Source organism: Perca flavescens, chromosome 7, assembly GCF_004354835.1.
Source record: "Perca flavescens isolate YP-PL-M2 chromosome 7, PFLA_1.0, whole genome shotgun sequence".
NCBI classification, from domain to species: domain Eukaryota; kingdom Metazoa; phylum Chordata; class Actinopteri; order Perciformes; family Percidae; genus Perca; species Perca flavescens.
Genome location: NC_041337.1, coordinates 26,900,848 through 26,924,058, shown reverse-complemented (window position 1 = coordinate 26,924,058; position 23,211 = coordinate 26,900,848). Strand labels below are relative to the sequence as shown.

At 39.3% G+C, this 23,211-nt stretch overlaps 1 protein-coding gene across 5 annotated transcripts in view; it reads right to left on the bottom strand.

Moving 5' to 3' along the window:
• The window catches only part of cfap74 (cilia and flagella associated protein 74), a 60,328-nt gene extending 39,092 nt beyond the window's left edge, over positions 1-21,236 (bottom strand). For 3 of the 5 annotated variants that reach the window (XM_028583852.1, XM_028583855.1, XM_028583856.1), the window contains exons 1-15: positions 21,052-21,236; positions 20,424-20,528; positions 20,229-20,304; positions 19,739-19,903; positions 18,749-18,847; positions 18,547-18,651; positions 16,480-16,653; positions 15,881-15,991; positions 13,529-13,631; positions 12,139-12,296; positions 11,785-11,998; positions 11,519-11,674; positions 8,951-9,109; positions 8,643-8,761; positions 211-277 (exon numbers count right to left, since the gene is read on the bottom strand). In XM_028583852.1, coding sequence (XP_028439653.1) covers positions 211-277; positions 8,643-8,761; positions 8,951-9,109; positions 11,519-11,674; positions 11,785-11,998; positions 12,139-12,296; positions 13,529-13,631; positions 15,881-15,991; positions 16,480-16,653; positions 18,547-18,651; positions 18,749-18,847; positions 19,739-19,903; positions 20,229-20,304; positions 20,424-20,523 — 1,806 coding nt within the window. In that variant the 5' untranslated portion in view covers positions 20,524-20,528; positions 21,052-21,236. Of the gene's footprint in view, positions 1-210; positions 278-8,642; positions 8,762-8,950; positions 9,110-11,518; positions 11,675-11,784; positions 11,999-12,138; positions 12,297-13,528; positions 13,632-15,880; positions 15,992-16,479; positions 16,654-18,546; positions 18,652-18,748; positions 18,848-19,738; positions 19,904-20,228; positions 20,305-20,423; positions 20,529-21,038 lie in introns of all 5 variants that reach the window. The other 2 variants (XM_028583853.1, XM_028583854.1) reach the window with 2 other exon arrangements.
• Positions 21,237-23,211: the final 1,975 nt, after the last annotated feature.

Here is a 23,211-nt window from a genome sequence, read left to right as displayed (position 1 = left end):
ATAACTATTCCTGTATGTTAACAGTTGTACAGACATGCCTTTATGTACTGAAACTAAAAGTCTGTACCATGCTTCATTCCAAATTGACCAAACTATGTTTTTGGTACATTCTGCAGACTCAAAAGGGGTAAAAACCACCTTTTGAATGCAGATCTGAGACTGCAGTCACATGCACTGTAGATGTATAAAAGGAGGGAGGATGTTACTAACCATAGGTTGAAAAACAGCCTGCATGTCACAAGACATCCCAGTAGATAAAGAACCAGGAGGCTCAAAGCTGAAACACAGATCACAATGAATAAAAAATCTGCATTTATTTATACAGTCTAAATGTAATTTTTATCTACCACATATGGAAAACAGAATGCTGTTTCTATGTTTATTCATCTGGATATTACACAGTTAAGACAAGTTGCTCAGAGTAAAATATTTGATAGACATATTTCTGATCAGTAACACAATGTAAAACTAGCGTTTGATTTTGTATTTTCATGGCCTTACACATATGTGTACAGCAATAACATAAAACAAGACTCAAAGGAAACGCTGTGTATTTAAAGCTCCAAAGAACGTACAGTACATGCATCTGCGGGAGGAAATACGCTGCATTCAACAAAAGATCAGCAACTTTAAATATGTATGATGAATCTCTTGAGACTGGAATAGATAAGCAGAAGAATGAGCTGAGGTCAAAAGTCAATCTAATGCTCAGTTTGCACATATGGTTTGTAGGGGTGTGCAAAAAAATCTATTCACATTTGTATCGCGATTCAAGCTCTACCGATTCCAAATCGATTCATAGAATTCTAAAAATCGATTGATATGTGTTTTTTTTTGTAATGGCGCCTCGCGAATTCACACTGACGCCTGGGCACTCATGTAATAATCAAAAGAAGAACAAGTGCAGCAGAAGTAGTTTAGTCGGCGCAAACAATGGCAAACCTCACAGAAAGAATTATTCAACCTGCTCCATCATCATTGAAGGCGAGAGTTTGGGCACATTTCGGCTTTTATAACCTTGAGGGGAACAACAACAACCTAAAGCACCTAACATGCCAGTCAACCAACGCGCTCTTTCAACGCTCTAGACTCCCACCGAACTCTGAACGAAAAGCTCTTTTTATTTAACAGTTTTATTTTATACCTGAATTAAATGTATTTGAAGGCTGGCCAAAGCTTGGCACTTTGCAGTTTTTAGTTGCAAAAGTTTTTATTTTTGTATGAAGACATATAAAGTGATATCAAACTACATTTAATTTGATGTGGTTCTTTTCTTTTAAATTGTATGTCTACTGCAATCACATGAGAAAAGTAACTACATTTACTGTGAATTGTTTTTTTAATCAAGAATTGTTTTTGAATCGGCACAGAAAAAAAAAATGCTATTGTCCCATTTGAAAACACTGCAGTGTGGAACAAAATGTTTGTGAATTATTTCATTAATATATTGCAGTGTAAAACAGAGCAGAAACAAAAAGTTTATAGTATAAAGTTTTAAAACAACATGAGGAATGTGTTGAATTCAAACAGCACACCAGTTAACACCAACCCTAATGCTGCTCAAAGAGTTTCACAACTCTCTGCCCTCCGAAAAGACACAAGAGGAGAGCCGATCGATATGAATATAGCAGGCAGCCAGCCAGAGAAACAAGAAGGATTCTCAAGATTCAAAAGATAAACAAAAAGCAGGAAATATGCAACTATGAGCATAATTATGAAGAAGCTACAGTTACAGATTATGAAGGCTACTAAACAACCTCATTATTAGGTTTTGGTAATGGTATCATCCCGTTAAGAGTTGGAAAAATGTAAATCTAAATGCAATCATGCAGTAGCTAGTTTGCATGTATGTAGATCATGAGATATCTTTTGTGCCAAGTTGTCATTTCGGCCTGCAGCTGGTAGAATACGAAAGCTGAAAGGGTTCATACCAGTTTTTCTATGCCAAATTTTCTAACTATATATACTGGAACATGACCCAGCTGCTTCCAGTCCCCAGTGAACATGATGGGTCGGATGCTGTAGGCAAATATTCACTGGAAATTGTCATGAAGTAAATGGTTGAAAATACAAAGAGATGATCAGTCCTCAACCCTCTAAAGAGAGAGGATTTGATGCGGTTTATAGCCACAAAGAAAAAGAAAATGTAAACAACCCTCCTCTGAAACATGGTTTGAATAGCTGTGGACTTCTTCAAATTCTATTTGATGAACTTAAAATGTGCTTCATGTTTAATTGTTGAATAGCTATAATAAATAATATGCGTACACACTTTACTAAAGACATAATTAGCAATCTGTGCATACTATCATCAACACCAGTGGGCAATGGAGGATTATGTTTGGTTAGAGCCAGTTGTTTGAAGTTGTTGGTCCAGCTGTCAGGATGGCTGGCTGAAGCTGCCATCCAGCTCACCACTGTGACCTGGAAGTGTATGAAAGCATTCCACCTGGTTGGGTAAATCTGGTAGTAATTATACATTTCAAATGCCCTTCCATCAGAATTTTTTCTTTTTTGGCTAATTTCCTTCCTTATTGATACCCTTCTCTACCACGAAAAAGCCTGTTAGAGCCCTATATAAAGTGCTGCAAACAAGGCCATATTGTACAGTATATCTATTGCAGTAGACTGAAGTGATGAAACTGACGCCGAGGCTGTTACAGTATTACTGACTATGCTGTGTGTTCTATTTTACATTCTGGCCCATTGGCTTCTCCTACAGTGAATCAATAAGCACTCTCAGTTCATTATTCAGTTCAACAGAGCTAAAGCACACTTACACTCATAACCACGTATGAAAGCAGTCTACAGCAAAACATCAAAACTCTGATGATGTGTGTCAATATTATTTGAACAATCTTGCTGTCATACTTCTTTCACAGAAGTGGAGATATTGTTCTATTCACATTTGGTGGCTACTACATAATGCATATTTTTGCACTGCAGTTTTAAGAATTATATGACAGCCATGTAGTGTTGACAATGACGAGTGTTTTAAGAGCAGCTTTTAAGTTTCAGAAAGGAACATGGGCATACAGCTCCACTGCAGTTTTGACTGATGCTCATATTAAATAATATATGTGTGGACTCTTAGGCAGACTACCAAAGAAGGTAAATAAAACAACAAGCACAGCAGCATGGTTTTCTGGTTGTCAGTCATTAGAATTAACTTTCCTTTGACGGATAACAAGCACTTGAGAATATAAAAAGGCCCTTACCAACTTTTTTAGCCAACACGTTTTACCAGGACACAACTATAATGGCTGTCAACATTGTCTCTATTTCACAGTAACAAAGTCTTTAAGAAAAATCAAAAGGCTGATAGACCACTTTACTTTGAAGATCTAAAAGGATGAAACACCACTTATGGTAAAATTAAGTTGGGTTTGCTCTGATCTCAGTTAGACGTGCATGCAAGGCATGCAGGCTTCCAAATCTGAGATCACACTGTTTTGAATATAGCAAACATAAAATATCTACTGCCACTCAATTCTAGAGACTTAATTCCTCTTGTGAGATCAATTATTATGCAAACAGTTCTGTCTTTGCTTGCTCTCAAGATTTGATCTGGGCTTACAAATCTCTATCTGCAATACAGTTTCGGAGATGAATCGGAGACCTTCAGTTAAAGTAAGTAAGTAAAATGTATTGTATATATGTATATGTATACAGATTAAAATCACAAAGTGCTTTACATAAAACATATAACATGAAACATATTTAAAAACTTAAAAAATCATAAAAGTTGTCACGGTTTTAGCTGGAGGACCCAAATGCAAGACTCTTCCAGGCAGAAGTGCAAACAAACACGCTTTATTTTGACTCTACAACTTACAAACTTACAACTAAAAAACGAACAAACGAACAGGACTCTCACAGGACAAACAGAGAGATGAACCAACAAAGGACAGAGGAACACCAGGACTAGAAATACACAGACCAATTAACAGGAAGACAGGGGACTAGAAAAGACAATAATAGGGAACAGGTGAGAGCAGAAATGGAGGGAAACTCCATATAAGGGGATGGGCGGAGACAAAGACACATGACAGACAGGTAACCACAGAGCATATGGGAAACAGCAACAAGCACAAAACTCAACACAATCTACAAAATGGCCACCAGAGTGGCACAAAGGCAGTCATTCACAGCAGGATCCTGACTAAAGTAATACATATACAAATAAAATAAAGTGGGGACAGGTCAACCAAACACCTGTTTAAAAAAGTAGATATTTAATTGATTTTTAAAAGAGTCAACAGAGACAGCAGATCGTATTGGAGGAGGCAGAGCGTTCCAAAGTCTCGGTGCTACTGACTCGAAGGCCACCACGGGCCCTAAGCCAGGTGCGAGGAACAGTTAGTAAATTTGACAAATTAGACCTCAGAGGGCGCGCTGTCAAATAAGGTTCCAGTAGCTCAGCCAGATATGCAGGTGACTGACCGTGCAATGATCTACTGTTAGTGTGAGGATCTTAAACTGAATCCTATATTTGACAGGTTGCCAGTGCATTTACTTGAGTACAGGGATGATGTGAGACCATCTAGATGACCTTCTAAGTAGCCTTGTGCCAGCCTTTTGAATGGATTGAAGGCGATCTAGGGCAGACATACTGAGTGCAGAGAATAGTGAGTTACAGTAGTCAATGCGGGAAGAGATAAATACATGTATGAGCGTCTCTAGTTCAACAGTAGAAACTACAGATTTCAGTTAAAAAATATTTCTCAGGTGAAAAAAACAAGATTGGGTTAGCTGCTTTACATGTGTCAAACAATGTTGATTTATTGAACATCACCCCTAAATTGCACAGGTTTGACCGGACAGCAGAGAAAACAGGCCCAATACATTGTATGATTGTGGGGATGACCTTTTCTTGAAAAACAATCAGAACCTTTATTTTATCAGTATTGAGCTGTACTGAATTTACTGCTAAGGAGTCCCTAATAGCGTTGAGACAGTCAAGAAACATAGACAACCTAGAGGCCTCACTGGGTTTAAATGAAAAATGTAGCTGGATATCATCTGCATATAACTGCTAAGCAATATTGTATCTGTTCATGATCTGTCCCAAAGGCAGCAAATATAACGAGAATAGCAGGGCCCCCAGAACTGAGTCCTGTGGGACACCAAAGGACACTGGAGAGGAGTCTGACACATAGTCTCCTATAGACACGGTAAAGCATCTGTCAGTGAGAAACGATGAAAACCAGTCTAGAGCTGTGCCTGATCTTCCCACCCAATCGGGTTACCTTTTAATCAGGATGTGATGGTCTACTGTGTTGAATGCCAAGCTGAGGTCAAGAAGTACCAACACAGAACAATCACCCACAGAGGACATTGAAATATGGTTAGAAACCCTCAGAAGAGTAGTTTCTGTAGAGTGCGGTTTCAGTTAGCCACTGTAGCAACTTATTTAGCCAGGCGCAATTCCCAGCTCCAGGGGTCTGATTCCGGAACTCCCTGCCGGATCAGCAAACCTTCTGTTAGTGCCGTTTGCGCTGCCACTGGTCACCAGCCTGCTGTGACCACAGGCGGTAGGATTTATACTGGCTGGATATGAGTGAGAAACAAAACAGTGTATCTCATCCTGATGCTTCATGATTTGGACCAAATTAAACAAATTGTAAGTGTGATCGCACCCTCAGATGTCGAGTACCACCATTTCTACTACAGCCTCAGGCTTTATCTCACAAATCAGCTCAGGAGCACACAGACAACAGAGGGGTGTCTTCCTCTCAGCCAGTCATTTGCAATACATGCAAGGAAGTGACACTAATTGCATAACCACAGCTTCTTGCAATAGGTTCTCACCAAGTCTGGCAAGCCTGGGCCGTAGAGTAGCCTTTCTGGCACAAATGCACAATGCATGCATGCTGGGCAGGAGGAGCGGAGATCATTTTTAGAAACTCAGGGGGCGTACAGGGAATCATGGGCTGGTGTGAAAAAGCCCAGTGTGTTCCCGGTTCACGTTTTGCTCTCTCCTGATGTGCTAATGGTAGAGTGACAAACCAGCTTTATCATAAAGGAAGAAACTGCAGATTTTTTGTATCAAGTAATGAAGTACTAAATAATCTAATGTGGAAAACTAACAGCGGGCAGCACCTGTTGTTAGTACTGTACATGTGAGTTAAGATCAGAAACTAGAAGGTGATATGTTCAGACAAGTGGTCCAGCACGCAGGCTTTAGAGTCACCAGTAGTTTCCAGCTGACACTGCTGTAGCCTGGGAGATTCTTCACTCAGTCAGGCATGAAAGAAGAGAGACGAAGAAACCGCATCAAGTCATGGGGGAGCTGATGGGAGAGTGATACACAGTGAGTGACCTGGAGAACAATGCATCTCTGCCCTGCCTGTGGTCTGCTGGCAAGCTGAGAGAGAGGAGATAGCAGAGATGTAGACTGACTCACTGAGCTGAGGCTCATAAGAGAGCTGTGATCACGGTGATCCAAGATGGCGTCCATACGTGGGAGGACAGGCTTTGCTTTCATGTCCATTCCGTCGTCTTTTAAAATGACAAGAAGTGGTTGTATTGAATGTGCCCATCTGCTGTTGCTTGGTGGGCTTGAGTTTTCCATAATATGCTTTCAGCATATTTTGTGAGCATACAGTACCTTTGAAGTTATTCTGGGGAATATTCTAGACCGTATTTGTCATTGTTTTGTATTGTTGCAATAATAATGAACATTTGTCCACTCCCATGTTGATAAGAGAATTAAAAACTTAAAAAATGTCCCTTTTAAAGTACATTTAGAACGGATAAAAAACCTGTGATTAATTTGCAATTAATCACGAGTTAACTATGGACAGTCATGCGATTAAACACGATTAAATATTTGAATCGATTGACAGCCCTAGTTTCAATGTGTTTATTGAAGCTGTCTAACATATAGTGAGTTTATAGAAGCTTTAACATGTGTTGTTGTAAACACCTCTTGCTCTAGAAACAGCATACCTTCATCAAAACTTTAATGGAATTTGGATGGAGAAGTTGATGACACTATTTGATTTTCATCATATCCTAATGACCTTATTAAAGTAGCAATAGAAGAATTGAAAGTCCCGTTTATTTTTTAATGCCTATTAAAAGGGGAACTCCAGCAATTTTATGCATCAAAGTCTGTATAAAGGTCTTGGGGAGTACTATGGCAAATGTACAAAAAAGTTGTATAAAGCGGCTTGAGGGAGCTGTGCGAAATTTGATCAATCGCCTCAAGTGATGTCACCTGAGGCAACATTGACTGGACTACAAGTTTAAAAATCTTGGGGAAAATCTGGTAAAAAACCTGGTTGTGTGGAGTTCAGGGATTAAAGTGAAAAAAAATCTTTTGACTGAACTTTTTTTCAGGCCAAGTCATAAGCTGTTCACATCTACCTATACAGATAGCACCCCTTTTGCGATCGCGCCCTCTTGGTTTTTAGAAATTGTATACATTAATGCACTGAAAGAACCAAGCCTACACTTCTTATCTCCCTCACACATAGAGCTCACAATCGATCATACCCCAAAAATTCAACAGATTGGCTTACCTTATCAGCTGCTAATGAGACAAGCGTGTAGCTAGGCTACAGCATAAACAAAGCGAAACTCATGGCTGACGCATCTTCTTGAGCTGTCACTGATTGAGACACAGGAAGTACTCAAAAACACTATTAGGTTTGTAAACATCACGAAATTCACATTCATTCAACGGACCTAATATTTGTAGTTGCCTTACAACTTTTTTTTCTCATCCAATCTGCATCAATCTCAGATATGGCATTTCTAAAATCAAATTCGTCGCGACGGAGAACTTTAATCCCTGTGAGTTAGATAGAGTTTACCAGACATCTGTAGCCCGCTCCTCTTCTCTTCTGGAGGCTAGCAGCTCAAAGCTACAGCTGCTACAAGCATAACACACCCAAATCTCTGACTGAACTGTCAGCAGTCGAGTAGCATTGTGGGTAATGTAAACAAGGAAGAAAAAAAGCATGTAATAAAAAGGACGAAATCTCTGGTTCTCAATCAATTTTGACGTTCATTGTGAGTCCGACAATGTTATAGGAGTGCAATGCTAAACTGGGGAGTCTGATACTGCTCCATTGGGCTGTGATTATGGGGCGTGTTTCAACCGAACCAGGAAAGAAAATGCCTCTGCATTCAATTGGATAGACCTACAACCAATCAGAGCAATGGAGACAGACGTCACAGAAGCTGCAAGTCAAAGGCAGATTTTGACAGCGCAAAGGCAGAGGCGGCAGTTTCCGTGTCGTGCGGACAGATGTGGCAATGTGTATGCATACGTGATCGCGATTCTCTGTTGCTCTTTTAAAATTAATGCGCAATTAACAGACAGCCATCTTTGTTGTAAACAAATTCATCCCAAATGCTCTTTGGTGACGTGGTTGATTACGTTACTGTTGATCATCTGTCCATCATCGTATAAAGCCCTCAAACCGAACTTTCCGACCTCAAATTTTGGGGGGTGGGGCTAAGTTCCGCTGACATCCAGGCTATATAGTACTTGTATTACTCAGCAGAATTAAGCATTCTTGCCATTATTCACATTCATTGAGAGCTTTCAATCACATCTTTCTGGCCCACTTTTTGTCCCATGTGCACTGTACCGTCGCCACTACCGTCGTGTGTGTTTAGAGAACTCTTACTTGATAGAGATAAAATCCTTCAGATGAGCGGAGACCCCGAGAAGCTTGCAGTGGTTGGTGATGTAGCTGATGTTAGTCAGGACAATTTTCTTCTTATACATCTTCCCCACTTCAAAGTCCTAAAACAGAACATTCACCTTAATGTCAGTCTAAAATCTATCAACAAAAGATCAAAAATCCACTGTTAATTACATAGTTTTCAAGAGGAAAAATTAATATTACACACAAGTTTATCATGCTTAAATCCCTGAATTGCTATGACAAGGTCTTTTCAGAATGTGCATTCTACAGAACCAGTAGTGTGGTACCTTAAACAGGATGACCTCTGGTTTACTGATGAATGGAGGCCCTTTCAGCTCCTTTCCATGAACCTTTTTAGGAGGAATGCTGAGCTTTCCACTGGCCACTGCAGGTTCTTCCTGCTTTACTTCTGTCTGTACCAATGTTGTTTTCTCATTCAAAAGCATCTGTAACCAAGCAACAGATGGTTAAGTAATACAAAATAATCACTTTAATAAAAACTCTTGTTAGCACACCGTAACAACAAAATCTAAATTCACTGACATTAAAAAACCTCTTTATATAGAACACAGGTGAAAGAAAGGCAGAAGTAGGACATGTATTTTGAGAGTGTGCCTAGTGCCTAAGAAACTAAATCCTAACTGAACTTTCTGTCATCATAAAGTAAAAAAAAAAAAAAAAGTTGTTTCTTTAGTTCCTCAGATTTTTCCTTTGTGTTTGATTTTATCCTCTGAATGCATGAACAAGAATGGAATGTGATATCTTACAGATTAAGTTGTGATGTAAATATGCATTATATGTCATTAGGTGCACAAAAGATGAAATATCATTTAATGTCGCATTATGAAATTCTATTATGAGATTGAAACAATGTTATAAGTTACAAGTTATAATAGTATATAATCAACTATCAGTACTTGACAATTTTCATACATGGTGCTAGCAACACCTTTTAGATAGAACCAGTCCTGGTCAGAACAAGCTGAAACAGAATATATGGCATGCTGTGTCAGACAGTGTCGAATAACAGGAATTTTTCAAACATTTAGGCTACTTAAGGAGAAACAAGAGGTAAACTGTGTGTTAAAAGGTTTAAAAGTGTTACACTTTTTATGGTTTTGACATTTTATCCCTGCTCTATTCTTTCTGTATTGTAAAGCACTTGAAGTGAACTGACATTTCCTCATTATTCTCCCCCTCATGAATCATCTTATTAGCTTTGTTACATTGCTGTGCTCATCTAATGCACTAGCCATTACTGTGTTGAGAAGTAGCCGGTGATGAGGGAATGAGTCAGATCTGCATGTTAGGAGGAGAGATCGCTTCCACTCGACTTGTCACTTGCTCACAGCTCTGAGCTGTAAGCACCGTGCTCGCTCTGAGGCCTCAAAGGCACCAGCACAACGAGAAGTGATGCCTGTCGCCGCACATTTCAAGTGTGGAGGGCTGTATGAGACAGATAGCCAACTCACCTCCATGGCAGTGAGCTAGAGACACTCCTGCTTCTATCAGCCACTACCACAGAGCAGCTCTTGAGCAAGGCACTTCATCTTCAGATTCAAAGAAAAAGTCAGAATCGATGCTGTCACTGTGGTGCAACACTGTGGTGATAGTTTGATTGATTACATATGTATTGTAGAACTTAGTGCTAGTTGCCTACAGACACTCATTGTACTGTATGCTAATGTGTTACTCAGCACAGATATTAGTGTGATACTTCTATTGTAACAAGTAGAACAACAATCATTTTCCTTATCACTGATATCATCAGTAGTTAGAGTAGCAGTAGTACCATCATTATCCTATTAATTATATGTTTTAATGGATTAATTAGTTTAGCCAGGGATCATTTTGCAGGGGAAGAATTGTGAAAGTAGCAGCAGCTACATTTAGCTGGACAGGAAAAGAGCTGCGGGCAATAGGTGAAGTCAAACCTACAACAAGTCACCGAACAATTTCCTGTGGTATAGAAAACCACTTGTGGCGTGCAGGTTCTGAACACAGATACTTGTGGTACAAACAATGCAGTTATTCCAACTGGTCCAGCTGCTGGAAACACACACATAGCACCACCGACATAATGTACCACAAATCTCCAGCTTTAAGAATTTGAGCGACTTATAACAATTATATGTCGGAATGGTTATATAATTGTTATATGCATTATATTATGTTACATATAATTTTTTTTTCATTATTTATATTCTTTTTTTAATAGATTTTTTTACTAATGAATTAATCGTTAAATCAATAAAACATGACAGAAAAAGTCAACAATACAATTTCCGAGATTCCGAGGTGACGTCTTTAAATGTCCTGTTTTGTCTGACAGTCCAAACCCGAGGATATTAACTTTGCAGGGACATCAAACAGTAAAAAGTACAGAATTTTAAGCATTTTGCTTAATATATAACTTTTAAAGAGATCAGACAAACAGTTGTTAATGAATCAACAAATTTTTCAGCACTAACTGCCTACATCCCTGATGTAAACTCTCCCATTCTTACCAGTGTGTCATATATTTTATTATGTTTACTAACTGTATACTACAGAAAAAGTAGGTTTCAGCCAGCCTGATTAAATCAGAGGAACTAGAATCAGCTTTGTTGTTTACATCAAACCTGCTACACAACTACTTCAAATCAATGAAATGTTTGCTTTCAGTGGAGTTATTTATACAACGTGCTTCACTTTTCAGGTGGGGAAATTCAGCTGTTGAAAAATATGCAATAAGCACATCCATAGAAAGATGATGTCACTGCTGTACCGTAAATGGGACATGATTTATGAGTGTTTAAATTTAGCAGCTTGCAGGGATTTGCTTTGTGCTTGGCTGTGGCTGATGTTTAGTGCACCTTGTAGTTCTGGTCCCACAGCCCAGAGAACTCAGGCTCAGCCAGGCTGTCAGCAAGGCTCTGGTCGTCCACTTCCTGGTGCATGGTTTCCCCCAGGTCCTCAACATCAGAGGAAGCTGACGATGAGCTGCTGCTGTCACTGAACTGTCTTAACTGCTGGACAAACGCACACACACACTGGGTCATAATTGTTCAAAATGCACTCGATGGCTTCACACAGTCATTTCACATACAGTATGTCATCTCAGATGTAATGAGCCACTCACAATTGTGGCACTCTCCTCGGTGGCTGATGGGGGGCTGGGATCCAGGTAGGACAGGAGCTTCTCTCTTGCTCTCCCCAGAGATGGGAACTTGTCAGTGGTTGTGGGTTTAGGCAGCCGTGCCTGGTGCCTCTTTCTGTTCTTTACCAGCTTTTCCTCCTGAAGGATTTTTGCCACAATCTCCACTCTCTTTGACTTCTGCCTGTCCTCGAATTCCCTGAGAAAGGCAAATCAACAACACTGCAATATACTGAAATGCGGTCATGTATTCTTCAGCACACAGCGAGAGAAAACACCCACACACTGCTGCATGGAGTGGGAGTGGAGGACATGCATGTAGGAGAGGAGAGGACGTACTCTTGTTTTCGTTTTAACTCCTCTAGTTGTTTCTGTTGGTACATATGCTTGATACTGTTGATTCCTTGGGCCTGAAGGGATTCTCTCAGTTGTCTCTGTCGCTGCTCTTTCCTCTGTGTGTTTGCTTTGGCTCTGCTTTGATGGACCCGTAAGCTCTCCTAAAGAAATACCATGAGATTAATAAAGCTATATTTGACCACATCATAGTTGAGCCTTATAAAGAGTTCATCATCATTTGAAGTAGGAAAGATGATTATCACAGAGCTATTTTCTCCTCAAATATGAAATGCATCTGTTGAATGCTGAATTGGAAGACACATGAGGGGGTGTAATGACAATCAAATGAAAATGTGGTTTCTGCTTCACATCTCTCCTAGCTAGGAGGAGTGGATAGAATAAATAAATAAATCCGGGTCCTAATGACAGAAATGTATGATGATTTCCTTTGGCTTCCTAATGAAAGTATGTACAATACAGTGATTTGCAATGTAAATTCACATGATCACAGACATTATTGCAACTTCAACAATGTTCAACATTCTTATGCATATGACATCTCCCATTAAAAACACTGGTACTCATACTGTAAAAACTACAGAGCCCATCAGGTGTCATAATACAAGCATATACAGTATATTGTGCTAACAAGTGAGTAATTCATGCCCTTAAATTTAAAACATACATTATAAATTTGTGCTTTTAAATTAATGTTAGTGTAACAGCAGGAACTGAAGTTTCAAGTTGTCGTGGCTACTCTGGTCAGTTAAGGAGGAAGCATCTGCCGGTCTCCATTTAATTGGTTAGCTTAAAAGGCAAATGGTAAATTAAAAAGCACATATATACTTATAACTTATGGCTTATATACACTTATACTGATTTTGATAATATATCAGCACTCATAATGCACATTACAAAAAGGTTGTTTCATAACTTTTAATTGTTAATAATGATTCCTAAATGGTCACAATGTGTTCATACTAGTACTAATAACTTCAACTGATGGTCCCTTGCTTGAGATGCATTATGACACAATTATGACACTTGGCTGCAATAATAATCATTAGACAAACATCAGAATGACATTCAGTTATTACATGCAATTAACTCTACAGTTACATGTGTGCCATTTTAGCACAAATCAAATTAGGCAAAGTTGTAAGCCGTGTCTTTAAAGCTTTATGGGTATATAATGCATCACTAAATATGGTGTGTACTTAAAAGGTTGCTCACTTATGCACTTTGTAATAATCTTATAATGCACTATATATATGATAGCTATAGATGATGATAAATGTTAATAATACATAGCGCTACAGCCTGCGTTTCTCATCACTGCTAAAGCAACACCCATAATGCTACAGTATCAGTATGGGTGGGTGCGGTAGCTCACTTGAGTGGCTGCTATGTTAGATTTCAGTGACTTGACAGCCTGTATCCTCTTTTCCAGTAACTCTCTGTTCTCTTGCTCCTTCTCAGCCTCTCGCTGATGCATCCTGAATGAAAAGGGTACAATCACAAAGCATGTCAATGCTCAAATACAGCAACGGGGAGAAAAACAAATATCCTGTTACTGCTTGGGACTGAAACTTCCAGGAGCTAAGCAACATTGAGGTTAATCATTATAACTCAGAGAAATAATGTATTGTCTATAACCCTGGCTCTGAGTATAACAAGACTATTCACTTTAGCTGTTAGGTGGTAAATACTGATAGTTAACACTGTTCAGCTCAGGTTCCAGATACATATAGGCATTAAAAAAAAAAAAAAAAAAAACATTCACATACTGTACATATAAAAAAAACATTTATTTAAATCTTACTGAAGCAAAATGTATGAGGTATGGCTAAACTAAACTAAATAGAAGAGAATAATTCACAGAAATAAATCCAGAACCTTGGCGTTTAAGCCATACAGGACTTTCTTCTGTTTAAAGGAAAGGCCTCTGATTGGCTGATCGTTTTGGCTGTTATTAGACAATGACCTCTGTAAGAACTTGGAGCAGAAAATTATGTTAATCAAAGGTAGAGCCCCGTTATATAAATAGACAATAATTATATTTCTCTTGATGGAATGTTGCCATGGTATAATAGGATAATCCACTCAAAGTAGTATGGTTATTGAAAAATCTATATGCTGCACAAATATATTACTTAATTAAAAAAAAACAATAAAGGTTAAGTAATTTCTGGGCTTAAAGTATACATTATTCAAACAGGATTAAATTGTGGATTTTTTGGTACTATTTTCAGCTGCTGATTAATACACATTTGGTGTAAATACATTTGTATGTATAGCGTATGTACGCTTGACTCATAATAAACTACAGTGCTTATTTTCATGTTAATGAAAGAACATGTGACCCTCAATGGCACAGAGGAATAAACTACAGTGCAGCAGGCTTTGACTTCTCAGGGAAAAGTATACTTATTGTAGGGATCAGTTAATTTTTTAGGGGTATTTCTGACAATAAGAAAATACAGTATATAATATTGTTAGCCTTTTCCTTTAAAGGAACAGTAAACCCAAAATCAAAAATACATATTTTCCTCTTAACTGTAGTGCTATTCATCAATCTAGATTGTTTTCGTGGGAGTTGCCCAGTGTTGGAGATAATGGTCGTAGAGGTGTCTGCCTTCTCTCCAATGTAATGGTAGTAGATGGCACTTGGCTTGTGGTGCTCAAAGCGCCAAAAAAATACATTTGAAAAACTCAACAGCAATGTGTCTTTCCAGAAATCATGACTCAGTTACTCAAGATAATCCAAAGACCTGGTTGGGAGCAGTTTCATGTAGGAACTATTTTCTTTCTTCTTTTCTTTCTATTTTCTAGGAAGCGTACTCATGGATAAGAGGCTTGTGCTTGTGAGAGTGCGAAATGTCAACATTAAGGGCATCCTCCATGGGCTGAGCTGTAGCATACCTGAGCTGTACCGATAATGTTAGTTCAGGTGAGCTGCTAGTTCAGGTGAGCTAGTAGTATTGGTAAGCTACAGGTAGCTCAGCCAAGGAGGACGAGCCTCTCTTCCATGAGTACACTTCCGTCTGTGCGGTGATACAGTTGGCCGGTGTAGTTCGTTAGAAAGAAAATAGTTCCTACATGACTGCTCACAACAAGGCTTTGGATTATTCTGAGTAACCAGGTCATGATTTCTGGAAAGAGACATTGCTGCTGAGTAAAATGTATTTTATTTTGCGCTTTGAGCATCCAAAACCAAGTGCTATTTAGTTCCATTTCATTGGAGAGAAATCACACATCTCTACAGCTGATATCTTCAACACTGGGCAACTCACACCAAACCAATCTAGATTGATATATAGAATAACAGGTAAGAGGAAAAATGTGTATTGTTCATTTTGGGGTGAGCTGTCTCTTTAAGGCTTTGAGGTGGACCTAAGGTGACTGTATTGGATTTCCAAAACTCTTGCTTCAATTGGCAATAAGACCCTTATGTTAAGGGGTGACCAGTCAAAGTCACGAAGCCCGAATCACCATAGCCTAATATAGACCAGAACAAAACCTACATTTCATGCACATCACTTTTTCTCCTCAGATCTGATCTACTATTCACTTTCAGCTTTTCTGTATGAATTTGAGCTCTGTAAAGTATCTTGTCAGGCTTGCTTGTATTATATTTTGCCAGCGAATGTTCAAAAAGATGTGTCAACTCTCCAATGAGTCCTCTGAGATACACCATATTCTTGTTCTAGTCTCAGCCCTATTTATTGTCTTAAAAGCGGATTACCTTTTAATGGTCTCTTTCAAGTACTTGGCAGCTATCTTGCGCCTCGCCTGTCCTTCTTCGATTTTCTTCTGACATTCAGCCTCCTCTTTCCTCAGCATGGCTGCCTGTTTACTATCAGAACACAATCACAAACACTTATAAGGCTGATATAACCTATTCCCCACACGGGCTTATCATGAAAAGAATCGATAAAACAATGTCATAAAACATTTTTACAGGACAAACAACAGTTCATATGATAGGGGAGTGATACTTTGAATATACAAGACCCTATGTTGCATTTAATCTCACTTCAGTGCACAAATTAATAATTGTTTATATTTTGAGATCAATCATTTTGATTGCACAACAGAGCAGAAGTTGTCACACACACACACAAACACACACACACACACACACACACACACACACACACACACACACACACACACACACACACACACACACACACACACACACACACACACACACACACACACACACACACACACACACACACACACACACACACACACACACACACACACACACACACACACACACACACACACACACACACACAATACAGTGTGAATGGAAAGTAGGGTTGTTTTCCCTACTCCCTGAGATGCTGCATCTTGAGCTGCAGGTTCTGGCTGGCTTTCCTCTCCTGCTGCAGCCTTGTTGATGCCTTCTGGTTCTTAAGGACCTGGAAGACCTGCTCCTCCTCCTGCACCTCCTGCCGGAGTGATGAGAACCTGCCAAGCTCCACCTCCACCTCACTCAGCTCCATTCTGAGGAGCCAAGATGTAAAATGAGATGGATGTAGATAGAACAGGAAATTAATAATGCTGACTGGTGGTGTATTTTATCTACCATTACAGTCAGAATCTAGAGCTCAGTGGGGTTTTGAAGCACAATGCGGATTGGATTTTGTAGTTTTTATTTAAATCATGATTAAGAACAGATCACTCAACTGAATCGATTGGTTCAACAGGCAAACGCTTAATGGGTGATTATTGAAAAGGCTACGAAACAGCCATTCAGACCATTAGAGGAAAACTAGCAGTTTGTTAAAACAGAATAAGGCAGGATTCCTTATAGGTTTTTAAAATGAGCGAAACTGCCCCACAACACACTGGAAGGATTTTTTTTCTTTCATATTATAAAGTCCAACGTAACAAAGGCAAAGCTTTTCTTGCATATCAAACTCGAAGACGGTTCTTTACAACATTTACCACTGTGACAAAATGTTAAAAGGGTGATTAGGGTGTTAAATGTGTGTAAGTATAATGTGTTGAGTTATTTAAACAAACGATCGGTGAAATAAATGCCTCTTGTCCGCGAGTCTCATTGATAGAGCCTGCGGCTGGATGGAGCTCTATCAATGAGAGCTAGCTAGCCTCCTCTTAGAATTCCTCGGAAATTCACAAAAATTTATAAAATTGAAATCGGACACCATTGTTAGCTTTTTGAGACCTTGGGGTAGAGGTTATATAAGTGGCGTGACGAAATACAAACCGTAAATATACTATAGTTATGCCGAAAGAGTAGTTAGCTAGCCGCGATATTTTCCCATTGTATTGAATGGGACACATAGCTAGCTAGCTGCTCCTCCTAACAAGACCCCTCATAAAAATGCCTTAAATTCAAATCGGACTGTTAGCTTTTGTTAGCTTTGTAAGATCTTGGGGTAGCTGTGATATAAGTGCCGTGACGAAATTCAAACTGTAAATATATTATAGTTATGCCGGCAGCCGGCCGCGGAGCCCCGGTAGTGCAGTAGCCTAATCCACAAAGGGTGACTTTGCCCTGGGTATGGAGCCCAGCAGGCTGTCGCTTTCTCGTCAGACTGTGTGGAGCTCCTAAAGTCCGACACGTCTTACCAAATTTGCAATTAGCCATACATTTTCGTAAAACGGCCCATATTTGAGCTTTATATAGTTGATTTCTCGCATAAAAAAGTCTCAGAAGTGAATTTGGTAACGAAACATTGCAGCGTCTGGAATATGAGATTCTGTCGTGTATGGGGATTCGCTCAACCAATCAGCGCGCAGCTCATCTAAATATTCATGAGCATACCATATTTGGAAGAAAAGCTCTTGTTACAAATAGGGCCAAAACACAGGGATGCATAAGGGCCAATAAAATATTAACCAAGCCATTTTCAGCCCAACCAATGTTACATACCCCATTAGGAGACCTTAAGGAACAGTGTGAAATACCCTATATAATCATTCTATCACCCCTTTAAGTAACGAGGGTTTCTAACTAAAAAGAGTCCTGAATGCATTGGTGTGACGTGTTGTTTCAGGTACTGTTGAGATGCTGAAATACAATCCAGGAAGTTTGTTTTGAGAAATAGATCTATGGGACACTTAAACACTGCCTAGCGGTTTGTAATGTCATTATAGTATATAGAAAGTTATCATGGTGGAATGTGCACTACTGATTGACAAATACAGTGCTTTGCTGCCGGATGATGCCACATTGTGTTGCAGTAAAAGTTTGGGCAGGTGAAACTTTTTTGCTGGATGACCATGCTTTTTTTTAACCCCCTGTGTTTGCTCCCCCAGTGTTAATGCAGCAGTACCATTGAAATAAATGAGGAAGCTGTATTTTTTATGTTGTACTAAAGCCTGTCAGAACAAGACTTTATTGTTAAACCATTTTCCTTTTGGACTCACTCTTGTTGCTTCAGCCTAGTGCTGATGTGGCCCTCCAGCTCCTCATCACTCTGCAGCTTTTGACACAGATTCTTATGCTGGGCTCGCAAACGAAACACTGCCACACTGCAGAATAAAATAAACAAAGAGTGGAATACACAGGGGTAGGGCAAAACAGAAACATATCATATATGAATATACTGTTTGTCCATTTTGAACTCACCTGTTGTCTTCTGCTCTCTGTCGCTCTATGTCTTTCTCCAACTTATCCCTTTGCTCCACCAGACTTTCAATGTTCTGACGACAGAGTTTAAGCTCTTCTCTGGGATAAGAAACACAAAATAACAGAGACAAGTTTGAGTGTTGAAATAGAAAGCAATCCAGATCAAAGCCAATCAGACAGAAAATATTTAAGGCAGTTAAAGTGCAATGCGCTCAGAGCATTAGGCTAATGGATTTCCTTGCAGCCATTGCATTAAAAGGAAGGTAATTCTGTCGGCTAACAAGGTAATCTAATTAAGATATTGAAAAGCTGAGAGTGGACACACACACACACCTAAACAGCTATTGCATTGCTCAATGTTATTTTTGCAGTTTAATGGTGTGCTACAGAACAATCTGTGATGGCAAAAGACTGTCATAAAAAGAAAATCTTGGCACATGGTACAGTAAAAGCTTCAGATTGGTTAAAAGCCAGGTGTGCTAAGATTCCATTAAACTCATGTTTGATCAGAGCGCAGTACAGCTCCACTCTGACCTTTGATGTTTTGTGCAAAAGAAAAATGACAGCTATTTTAGCTGGGGACGACTTCACAGTTCATCAGGTGCTTAATGGCTCGCAGTGCAGACAAATAAAAAGAGGGAAGAAAAGTTGAAAGAGAGGACATTATGGGAAATGTACTCCCTTCAGCTGAAATGATTTCCTGCAAATAGCTGAATCAATTGACCAGTACAGAAATGACCCGGTGTGAAGAGGGCAAGAGGGGAAAGACCTGCAAAAGTGGAATAATGCTGAAAGATTTAAAAAAAGATAATGGAAAATTGTTTTTTCTTAGCAATGCAACAACCTATGACAAAAGGGCGCTAAAAGAACGCATGTATGGCTTTCCATTACGTGTACAGGTTTCAGTAGAGTCTAGAGAGACACAGGGATCGCTATCTAGAGTATGATGCTACTGTGGCTCTAGAGGTCTGTTGAATGCCAGGTCCAGACCTGGCTTTCAGCACGTCATGCTCCTTCTGTTGGTGAAAGCAGTCCAGCTGGTCCAGGTTTCGTCTCAGCTTGAACATCCGTGCTGTCTCGGCATAACTCCTCTTCTTACCATTGACGGCTGCAACCGCAAGGTCACCATCGCCATCCATATCACTATCGTCCTCTCTTCAGGCAGATGGGAAATTACATTTAGGAAATAGATTTTGTTTAACACAAAATCTATGCATTATGTACATACATAAAATGATACCACCATTATGCCTGGATGTGTTTGTACTGAGGTTTTACGATGTAGAAAACATAATAATCCATTCTGGAAAAAATTGATTTGTTTTCTAATTCAAATATATTGAGAACCATATTGAGTGACATTGACTTGATGTTTTAAATACTGAGAGGGAGATAACAGGATTAAGGATTAATACATAGACATTTGTTTGCATATGTAATTGTCTGTGATATTATCCACAGAAAAGCAAGAACCACTTACTCATACAACTCTTCTAACCACTTCAAATCAGGAGAAACGCCTGCCTCTTCATCCTTAAAGGTCTTCTGGCCTGGAACTAAGGTAACAAAGACAGTTTTGTAGATTGTGAATTAAGGAGAAGAAGGTATCTTAGTGACTACATATAGAGACTAGCTGCATTTAGCAAACAAGGCAGCAACAGGAGCGGTCACCCACCCTCATTGTCCTCATCATCATCAGTGTTGAGGTGGACACCCAGCTCTCCACACCTGTCTGACGCCACGTCACATGGACTGTTCCTGTCTTCGACGTCCATTTTACCTTATTTATGAATAACACACAGGTGCACATTACCAGACAAACCTGAACTGATTGGAAGCCACCTTCATTCGGCAGACATTAGGCGTTAATTCATTCACTCATTCAGTATGCAATCTTACTGTAACGTTAGCATAATGTCATCGTTAGCTCACATTGCCTGTCAACAGGAATAGGCGCTGGTTTCATTTAAAAAGTTGAAAGTGTTTGTTTTAAAATGTTGTTTGGTGGATAATATGTCTGCCGATTTGAAGATTGGCTCTTGGTGAATTGCAGCAGATGTTAAAGCCGTATTTTTTTAGGTGTATCATATTGGCACTAAGTAAGGAAACATTCAATAACCAGATTTCCGAATGGAATTTCGCGTGTCGTTTTTCGATAGTGGCTGAGTTAGCTAAAATTGGAAAGCTATCGTTAGACAGTTTGGCGACTAACGTTATAAGGCACAATTAATGCTGAATTTAGGCTGTATAACATTCATATATAACAAGTTAAACACTTCATTTAACGAACATTGAGCCGTTACCTTGCTTGTCTAGGCGCCCCTCTTTTGGCAAGATATCTTCTCAAAATGACTTTTTCCTCACAACAAAAGTTAATCCGCCATGTTTGTTAGTGTTTCCAAGGAGACGGGACGCACGGGGCGAGGCCTTGAAGCCCTCTGAGGAGTCTCAACTTCCAACTGAAACCTGCTGCTGGCAATGACATGACGTTTTGTAATATAAGGGCGCTAGTTTTGTCAATTATGATCCAAGGTCCGCCAAAATTATACAATAAGAGGTTCAAAGAGTAAAAAACAATAAAATCACATTGTGCACCAGTAAATGGTAGGCAAAGAAGGCCTACTTTATGTTAAATAGAAATCGCCTAGATGTGCGTAGGCCTACAGATGTTCTTCTAATCGCAACTCTGATTAAAAGTAGTCCTATTTTCGAATAGGAAGACTTTTTTTTTTACACACAGTGGCAGTGATATTTTGTGACTTTCTGACTGTTGTTACCTTTTCAATATTATTTCCTTCACCAGTTTTATTTCTTCTGATTGAGATTAGGCGAGCTGCACTCAGCAGGAAATATCTCAGCTGGTTCAGAAAGAATGATAAATCTGTGAGTTATGCAAATCTTTTGTCAATGCCAATCTGATTTACAGTACACTGGGAAAATACATGCATTTGTAGTTGATCAGTATTGCACTGGCACAATGGGCTTTTTTACTGGAAATATTCTCTTTTATTTGACACAATAAAGTCTTTCAATTCATCATAATGTTGAAGAGGAATTCAGAAAAAGAAGGAAAGAAGTGTGTCTCCTACTGCATACCATGTTGGAAATTTGTGTTAGTCTTCAGGAATATTTTGTAACACCATGGGAGACTGAATAAATAAATAGGCCTAGTATGAGTGTGTATGTGAATGTGTAGCATTATTAGTTGGAGAGATAAAGGCAGAGCAAAGTAACTGTGATGGAAGCAGACTCCAGCTGACATAAAGGATGGCTCAACAGGAGGGAAGCAGACTGAGTAGAGGGTGAGAGGAATAAGAAATAGTTTGTTAGGGAGACACGCAGAAGACAATCCTATGCAGAGCATCGCAGCGTGTATAGCTACTGCAGCCTGGTATCATATCAAAAGAACTTGTATTGCAATACAAGTGAAAGGTCCGGTGGGAGGGAGAGACAGTGGTTTAAATCCACAGCCACGGATCTATAGGCCTGCCTCTGCTCCCCAGGGTGAGGCAGCAGAAACCAGGGCAGGCGCACTGTTGCAACTGTGCACTGAACTACAACACATAAAAGAGGTTACTGTTAATAAGGGGAAAATAAAAGCCTGCCCCTTTTGAAAGAATGGGGGATAGGCCTACATGTATTATCAATCCTATATTTGATTTTTAATCGAACTGAGAGGAGATTAAAATGCTTACTAGGCTACTTTCTAAAAGTGCAAAACTGAATTGCAGAAATAACCCTTAAATCACTTTTGTTATTGATTTACCTATACTTATAAGCATGCCCGTGGTAGGCCTACTAAAATTGAAGTAGCCTATCTTTATATAGGCTAGGTCTACTGTAAATGTTGACACTCCTAACACATGGTTTTTGTGTTGTGGTTGTGGTACTCATTAAAGATGTAATGTACTTTATGTTCTATTGGTATAGTTTCTTTGTGTGTGTGTGTCTGTGTTTGTATTTTGTGGCTTTTTTGTGCCTTAAAGAGATGTGAGGAAAGGAGGGTAGGCTAGTGTAAGATGCGAAATGACATGCAATGAAGGTTACTAGATGGACGTTTTATGTTGGCGCACCTTAATGGCCATATTCCTGAATATGTCTTGTGGTCTTATTGGGCTTTGTGATGTGCATTATAACACAATTGTATAACAGTCTGGGGTGGAGGTTTAGAGCGAACAGTGAATCATCTCAGTAGTTTAGAATTTCTTGCGTAGACCAAATGTCCATGTCAACCAGCTTTTCCAGAGCCCCATGAGGAATTATTATTAGGCTATTATTATTATTATTATTATTATGAACAATTATCCCAAGAGAATCCAATACTCAGTCAAACATTTATTTTACTTTCTGATCTCATAGAAATTATTGACTATAGGCTAGATCTAGGTGAAAACACTACCTGCTCTGGGGGAAGGTCCCCCAGACCAAATCCAGGAGTTCTGTGTGCCCCGGCCCACTTTGGG